The 9,314-nt window shown below is 33.1% G+C and overlaps 1 protein-coding gene across 1 annotated transcript; it reads right to left on the reverse strand.

Annotated features, from left to right (window-relative positions):
- On the reverse strand, window positions 1-1,611 carry LOC113713626 (uncharacterized). The gene is made up of 2 exons (XM_027237386.2): window positions 1,261-1,611; window positions 1-1,027 (listed from the first exon to the last, which is right to left on the reverse strand). The coding sequence occupies exons 1-2, from the start codon at window positions 1,415-1,417 to the stop codon at window positions 174-176; spliced, it is 1,011 nt and encodes a 336-aa protein (XP_027093187.1). The 5' UTR covers window positions 1,418-1,611; the 3' UTR covers window positions 1-173.
- Window positions 1,612-9,314: the final 7,703 nt, after the last annotated feature.

A 9,314-nucleotide genomic window follows, 5' to 3' on the forward strand; every position in this document is an offset into this window, starting at 1 on the left:
AACATGCCACAAAATGGTGAGTTCTATTGCTTAGCATCTAAACAAAAGCCTAATCAATCATTTTTAACTTAAAACTTTTACATCAGTAAGTTAAAAACAGGCCAAGAAACATGCAATGTGTGAAGGCATATGTATGCAATAGCGAAAGGAAGTGTTAACGAGAAGACTATACGTTAAGAGATCCCTACACCAAGAAAATCTATGAAAGGAACGTCTTCTTTCTTGATGGACTCGTTATCATCCTGCTGATGTTGCTGCTGCTCAATAGTTGTCCTATTCTTCCCAAACTGATATGAGTTATCACCAACAATCTCAAGCCCTCTTTTAATCATACCTTTTGCTTCATTTCCATCACCAATTTTTGGAAAACCGAAGGGACTTACCGTAGCTCTTTTATGCCCATGGTTATTGAATGCGCCGGCTATATTTCCATATCCACCGAAGATTGAGGAATTCAAATAATTTCGATATAAAGATTGGTCTAAAGAACTATTGGTGATTTCTCTAGATCCCCGGAGTGAGCTAGAGCTGAATTGACCGCTACCTTTTCTTCCCAACAAATCAGCTGAAAAAGAATTGTTTGCATTCGAAATACTCGGCCTCATAAAACTCCAGGAAGGAGATGAACTAGCGGTGGACACAGAAAAAATTCTGTTCTTGATTGGATTGCTATCAAATCCATAGAACCGACTGCTATCAAAGCTCACTTTTGAGCTATAATCTTCTTGAAATTTAATATTTTTTCGTCGAAAGCTATAAGAGGCAGAATTGGATTCGTTTACCGTATCATGATAACTTCTCTTCCCACAAACTTTGGATTGTTCTCTTTGCCTTCTAGCCATAATAACATGCCAGTGATTCTTCACAGCATTATCTGTTCTACCGGGAAAAAGTCTAGATATAAGCGCCCACTTGTTACCATGTATCCTATGAGCCGCAAGAAGTCTTTCCTCTTCTTCTTCTGAAAATGGCCTTCTGTTAATCCTTGGATCAAGTTGATTAAACCATCTTAATCTGCAGCTCTTCCCTGCTTACCAAAAATGCCCAAAAAGAAATCAAACTAAAGAGAAATTCTTTCGAACTTCCAGATTAAATTAAACATCATCGAGGAAGTAAGCAAGATCAAACATTTTACCACAAGAACAGTAAAGGGAGAATTCAACCCTAATCTTGAAATTGTAAAAGATGCAAACTGATCGTGTCATCATGCAGAAACCCCAGATGGAAAGACTGGTGAATCTTTTAACTAAACAGCTTTACCTGATCTTCCTTGAAGTTTTTCAGCAATAGAGTTCCAATTCTGAGGACCATATTGCTCAACAAGCTGCCTGAGTCTTTCATCTTCAGCGGGTCTCCAATGTCCGCGAGGACAAGTTCTAGCATCATCACTAGACGCACCACCTCCTGTTTCATCCATCTAGTTAGCCGCCAAGGAAGACTAAGATTTTGATGTTATTCTTGCTGATAACATGAAAGAAAATACAGCAAAGGAGAAGGCGGCAGCAAAGATATAAAAGCAGCAGAAGAATTAAGAAGAATATGGACCAAATAGTGGGTTGGTTTAGCTGTGGATGGGCGGTCACTTTTGTTGGTTTTACACGACAAAATGGAGAGCTTATATGTTGCTGTAGAAACACTGACCTTGTCTTTGTCTTGGTAATTGGCTACTTATCTTCTTGATCAATTCCTACCTGTCTTAGTTCTCTTCTTGCATACATATTGCTTAATTCCATTATAACACCCAGTGATTAATTTAACCATCTAAGTGATCTTAATTCCAATTCAAAATTAATTTCTACCTGTCTTTGTTGTCCTCTTGCATACAAATTGCTTCTATGATATCATGTAATAGTGTTAACATAGTGGTCTTAATTAATCTATTCTTAACTATTTGATATGAAAAAGGGATAGACTAATTATAAAACTCTAAAAATAATTGCTAATTTATTAATTATTACATTGTTTTTATATTTTTATTAAAAAAGCGTCACACGAAACGCACTTTTCAAAACCAATTAAAGTTTTATCCTCTATATTTTAGCTAGATAACGGTAGAAATTAACCAATTAAAGTTTTATCCTAAGCTGCCCTGATTTTATCAAAAACTTGTCCCCTTAATTTAAGAATCCGTGGTGGCACTAATCAAGACAAGCTTATGATTAAGAATTTGTTTATCAGTCGATCAGATTTCTGTTGGCTACAGAAATCTCTTAATTGGCTTTCAAAATATGATTTACAATGCCATGAATTTGGCACTGACTCCGGTTTACATTATCAAACTTATTTTGACACTTTAAGTACTCCTAAGCTCGGATTCTTGATTCTGAGCATTTAATCTTTTATTTGTTATTTACTCGATTGATGCCTAAAGTCAATTCTTGGATGAAAACTATATATATATACTGAGAATAGCACATTGTTTCTTCATATACAACAGTCTATTTCAGATTATATTTGTTTTCTTTATGACTTTTAACATTGATTAATATTCATACATGCACCTTCTGCCTTTTGTTCAGCAAAAAAAAATGAAAGACGAATTAAGTTGTCAATATGAAGCTAGTAATAGAACAAGGGCAAAAATGATGGTGGTTATACAAGTTATAAACATATATCTATAATCTTAACTATGTTTCAAGAATTGAAATGGCTCTTCAAATTAGTTTGTTGGCCAGTAACCCTAGTTGCTTTAAAATTACTACGTTCACTAGGCTTAAATTGAATATTTACATAACCCCATTTTAAATTAAATACTACATGTTAACAAGGGCTGAAGTAGAAAGACAAAATCAGTCTTCATTTTAATGATGTTATTTTGGGACTTTCAGTCCCCAAGTATGGACCGTATATTAATTAGTATCTCATTCATTGAACCCTTTTTGAGGGCCGGAAGGAAGAAGCAGGCAAAGGAATTGGAATAGTTAATTGGTTAGTTGTTGGTAAAATCAGGGGAAAAAAGGAGTAAAATTCTTAACCATGAGATATGACTTTGTCTAACAAAATATCAATAGTTACCCGTTAAGAAAGTCACCCTGTTGTTAAGCAATTGGAAAAGTAAAATTAAGTTAAGTGTCTAAATACGAGAGAACAATAAATATCTTAGATGGTAAACTATTTTCACTAAACGGTAACCTTTGAGCACCCCGCTATAAAAATTATTCAAAAATATCCTAATCCAAAAATAACCAAAAGCCCATGTGTACAAATACACATCTTAGGGTACGTTTGATAAAATTGAAGTTTGAAAATTAAAATCTAAAATCTAAAATATGAAATATGAATTTATTAAATTATTGAATTGTTAAATACTAAATCTGACACATTTGAATGTATATCACCTTAAATAATAGGTGAATAGCTTACCACTTATTTTTTTAGAGCAAGTTTTGCCTGAAAAATTTAATGCTACTTAATTAATTCAGATGTTCAATTTTTTATTATCAAACGCGTTTAAAATTTGAATCCATTAAATTTAAATGCTGAATTGGATCGTCAAACAGAGTTTTATATGCCTAAAACAAATGGATATACAATTATACATGGCTTAAGGGATAATTAAATTGCTGTCTAATTACGGCAACCACATAAAATCAGGTGTTATATGTATTCCACTGAAATATCAATGAAGGCAACTCTTCTACCGTTACCATATATATATTCTACTTTCATGCAGATGGCTAGTCAAATACAACCATTGAAAGATTATTAGATTTGAATATCAAAATTGATTTCTTAACTGACTGATTATTCCATGCCCCACGAAATCAAACACTTCTCTTGTCCCCAAAAAAAAAAAAAAAAAAGAAATCAAACACTTCTCGTAGATGCTTAAAATAGCTTATCTATTAACATCAACATTAATCAAGGAAACAAGACATCTCCAACGGTGGGTGTAAAATCGGTATCTAACTGTAAGCAGCTGCAATAGATATGCCAATCCCTTTAAAACATCTAATCAAATCAGAGCTTTTCCAAACTGAATATTAGTTGAGCTTTTCCAAACTAAATTATTGAGATAATTTGCAGACACGCCTTTATATCTATTATAGATATATAATTGGTGGAAGTAAAACGAGTCTTGATAGTGTCACCTATGGCTATCCATCACCTTGCTTATGTTGTAATAACATGCATGTAATAAATATTATGTTTCTCTGTTCGATTATAAGGGAAATTTGGCCATGTATTCCATGGCAGATAATAAGCTATATTGCATTATATAGTTTGCAAATTAATATGAGTAGAAATTTTTTTCATTTCCAAAGGGACAGAAAATCTAAGAATTTCCGGTGTTCCATTCAGTAATTTATCTACTCAAATCGAATTTTCTAGAGAATTTGCTGATAATTTGGGCTACCAATAAACATTACTCCTGTATAAAAATAAATATCATGTGAAAATTGACTTTTGTGTTATAAAAAGGAAAAAAATTAGAATGTCTTTAAAATTCTAAGGGGGCAAATTATTCGTGCAGAGAGTTTTAGAAGACAACAAAGAGGATAAACCAAAAAATAGGTATTGAAATATCTAAAATTGTACTTGACATTTAAAGAAAATATATGAATGAAGAAATAAAACAAAATATTTTTTTCTTCTCTTGCTAAAACAAAATCTCAAAATTCAAGTTTTTTCCGTCTCCTAAAACAAAAGGTTTTGTTATTACTAATCAAACCATCTTTCCCCCAAAAAAAAGCAAAAAAAAAAAAAAAAAAGTAGCAATAAATCACCACAGGAGACGTATGCAAAATAATTCACATGAATTTTCGTATTGGAAATAGAGGAATCATTTGGACAACATGAAAAACTGAGAAAGTCTACCACCCCACCATCCTCTAAAGAGAAAGGAATACACTTCACCTTCCTCTAAAAGAGAAAGAAATAGACTAAATCAAGAAGGTTTCAAATTTTACTTGAAAATAACCATACGAAATGTATGCATATGTGTACGTGCGTGGGTGGTTTCATGTGTATTGCATATGAAAAGCACAATTTCACCTCAAGCATTAGCACTTTCCAAAAGAAAGTGTGGAGGATGGAAAGTTAAACTCACTGAGGTTAATTATACAACGGGTAATGAAGTTAAACAGTAGGAAGAAACATGAAAGAAAATGAGGGGGTAGGGGAGTAATGTTGAAATCCCAACTTTGACAAAGTAAGCAAGATTAAGACTTTTCGTACAATTAAGCAATTTGAAAGCACTAAGTTCAGGTTTACAAGTGTTCAATCTGATAATCTTCATGTATTTGTGAAGTGACAGGTAATCTAGAAGAGTATTGCATAAGCACCAACACCATGATTTGTTGAGGTTTTCCATGAACTAATGGGAAGAAGAATCCTTTATTTTATCAAAATCTTGTAAAATTTGAAAGCAAATCTTATTTATCAATTGAGGTTAGAATAGCCAAGTTCTCGGCTAGAAACTCCGACATTTGTCAGGCCACGGCTGCATTAAAATGACATCCCCTGATGGCTAATATGACCTTTTATGCGTTTGCAACTAGCTTAAGTCTATTGAAACATTCTTGTGCAGGTTAGGCTAATGATAATACGAAAGCTCAAAAACATCTTTAACGATATATTGCTTTTCATAATTTTGATCCGTTTAAGAAACCCTTGTAGACAATTGTCATGAGCAACTACTTGACAAAGTAAAAGTTCAACAAGTAAGTAGTTATCTAAAAGTTATGATAAACTACAAGTATGCATGCATAATATGACCAAAGAGTTGAAAGAAGAATTTCGCAAGAAATGGTTTTTGACAGGTTGAAGGAGAAGTCTCTTGGATGGTTCCGTCACCTCAGAACAGCTAGCAAACCAGAAATGCATGGATTTCGTCCTATAAGATTGTTTTTCTTTTTTTTTTTCAGTTTTGGTTTTTAGATTTTTTTCCCTTAGTTTAAATAGATACATTTATTTACTTGTGCAAGTAAATGCATACAAGTCAACAACTCTTCTTCCCTCAATTTATAAGCTTTTGCAGGTAATTTATGAGTCATTCAATTATTCATAAAGGAAAAGAACTCATTTTCATGGCTGGTAATTAACTCATCAACCAGAAGTGCTTAATATTTTCCGGAGAGATAATACTAAGGAAATTTGTTTATTTGATTGCTAATTAGGGTTTGAGAAGCTTGCCAAGTGGATTAACCTCTTGACTTAATTGATGAGGAGCTTGCAAACGAGACATATGTAAATGATCTCCCGATTAACTAACTCTTTAGCTTTATATTAAAGAGTGATTAGTTCCAGGAGATTAGTCTGTAACTGTATAGTTCATCTAGGTTACTCTTCCTTTATCAAAGATTATGTGGGTGGCATGAAACCATGAATAGAAAGGTTTGGAATAGCTTTCAATGATTGAGTTTAAAGCATTTCTTTTACTTGCAGAACCAAAATTATATTAATGGTTTTCTCCAATATGTCTTTGTAATGAAAACCATAACATACCTTTTATCTCACCTTTCCAAGAAACCCATATAAGCAACGCATCAACAAACCCTGAAAAACCTCAACAAACCAACTTTGACTGATCCCATCCAACCCTCTTAATTTCTTCCCATTATGTTTCTCTTGGGCTAAAAATCTAAAATCTAAAAGGACCCTCCTCAAACCACACCTCCCCACCCCCCCCCCCCCCCCTCTCCCCTCTTCCCCAGAAAAAGAAAAAATCTGAGATCCCTCAACCTATTCTTGAAACAATGAGGTACATGCAATCCTCACAAGATCAACTTTTTTGAAACTTCCCTTTTTGTTTATTTCATTTAATGGAATTAGTTACATGGTAGCTGATCACAATGCTACAGCTTCGTTAAGTATCCAAAAAGCTTCCGCAAGAGTTAGAGAAAAAGAAGTTTCAAGTGGAATTATTGCACGGATCAATCATGTCTATCAAGTTGAAGGAAATATGTCTAACTAGAAAACATGATCAAAATTTTTGAGTGACTTCGACCTGATTACTTAGAGCACGTAACAAATAATTCTGATAGTATGCGTTACTTCATTATAACTCGTTAAAAGGGTATTGTTCCAATTATAGAACGCAACAAATCAAGGCCTCTCAAGTTAATTTTTATTCAGTTAAGTCCGATTAGATATAATTCTTACAATTTTTGGCGTAAAATCATACAATTTTGATATAATCGTGATTTTTACGCCAATTTTATTGTATAAGTTGGCAAGTTTGTATTTACACCAAAATTGTACTAATTTATACCAAATATCATAAGAATAATTGGAAGGCCTTGGATCCAACGCAACAACTGAATGATTTGTCTAATTACAAAAAGCAACAACTATTGAAGACTTTAGGCGTACAAAATAATTCTCCTGTTGAACATATTACGCTAGCAACTACATTTATGCTTCATCTATTAGACAAAAATGAGATCTGGTTAATTAGTAAGCCGACGGCGGTTGATGATTATCGATTTGAGGCAGCCAAAATAGAAGGCTGTTAAGCAGGCGATGGCGTATGGGTTGAAATGCTTGATCTGAAGTAACCCATAAGAATGAAAAAGCTATATGCTAGCATGGTTACGCAAGTATTGTAATGGGGGCATTTTCTTGCTTTCATTCTTGTTAAAACTTAACTAAACCTATTTAATCGTTTACAATATAATGTTTTCCAATTAAGATGAAGTGCAGTTAGTTGGCGTTTTGTATTTCGTTTTGATTACCTTTCGCTTTCAAGAAACAATTTCCTCCTCAATCTCTCAAGGGCATATAAAGTAAGTGGAATTAGATAGTGACAGTTTAGCTACCATTGTGGCTGCGCCTTCATCCAAGTGTTGCTCTGATCATTCCATACTAGAATCATCTTTATCTACATGGAACTCTTTTTTGTTGTATAGTTACTTCACTTTCTTGGAGGAGAATTGGGGTTGGGAGGGACGGAGGAAGGGAGGGATTTTTTTTTTATTTTTCTTGACAAATCTTGTAAACGGAAGAAGGGATGTCACTTCTTAATTTTATGAATATTTAAATATAAGAATACCTCGCAACGGATCTTCTGTCCCACATCCTGTGCCATTCTCTGTCCCACTTTTTATTATATTGCTATTTCTCCTTCATAAACATCATGTTTTAATTCCTTTTTGCTTCCTTAAGATCCAATAACTATTAATTAAGTAAAAAATAAATACAACAGCTTCAAAAAAGTAATATATAATAAAAAATTAAAAAATATAGCAGAAAATTCATAAAAAATCTAATTTTTTATGCATTTTGATTTTTTGAGTTTGTTAAATTTTGTGTATTACTCAATTAATAGTTATTGGATCTTAAGGAAGCAAAAAGGAATTAAAACATGATATTTATGAAGGAGAAATAGTAATATAATAAAAAGCGAGACAGAGAGTGGCACAGGATGTGGGACAGATAGAAGATCCGTTGACAGAATCCCTTGATCATTCCATACTAGAATCATCTTTATCTACGCGGAAACTTTTTTTTTGTATGATTACTTCACTTTCTTGAGGGAGAATTGGGGGTTGGGAGGGAGGGTTTTTTTTTTTTTTTTCTTGAGTAATCCCGTAATCGGGTTCACGGGAGAAGGATGTCACTTCTTAATTTTATTAATAACAAGAATAGGTGAGAAACATAAACTTGACCTCCAGCACAAGCATTAAGTAACTGAAATTAAATAAGGATTACTACTCCCTTAGAAAGACCTAGACTTTAAACTTGATTGGAAGATCTGACATTAAACTGATTATATGCCGCCCAAGTAGTGTTTAATTAAGAAGCCAGATATTAAGTCTGCTGCAGAATTTGTGGCACGATAAACATGTGATATGGAACCCAAAAGCCAATGGAGGTAATGCTTAAATCAGAGAAGAACATTACATAAGGGCCATTTCGACACCAGTTGTATCTTTGTTTTTCTGGAAACGTCAAAATATTGCAATAAAATTTTATCTTTGCACCAAATTTTGATATCTATGCTTTTCTCAGGAAGAGTTTATCTTGTTTCATATAATACCCTTTTCTTTTCTTATAAAGCCAAAGCTAATATGCTCTTGCCAAATAGAGATAGCGTGAAAACATCATAGAAACTCTATCTGCAAAATTTTTCTTCAAGCATAAAAGTGTCCCCTTCACAATGTTGAACAAATTTACTGTTATAAGAAGAACATAGTTTGTAGCTTAATTAGAGAATAAAAATAATATGTACGATTGCATGGTTGACAAGGAGTAAAATGTAGATTCTAAAGAGATTGTGTGTACACATGCATGTTTATATAAGTGCACATATTTATGCACATAAGTGTAAGTGTATCAAGCGGATTTTAGTGATAATCCTTTCAATAAATCTA

The sequence above is a fragment of the Coffea arabica genome, chromosome 10c (assembly GCF_036785885.1).
Source record: "Coffea arabica cultivar ET-39 chromosome 10c, Coffea Arabica ET-39 HiFi, whole genome shotgun sequence".
Classification (NCBI taxonomy): Eukaryota; Viridiplantae; Streptophyta; class Magnoliopsida; order Gentianales; family Rubiaceae; genus Coffea; species Coffea arabica.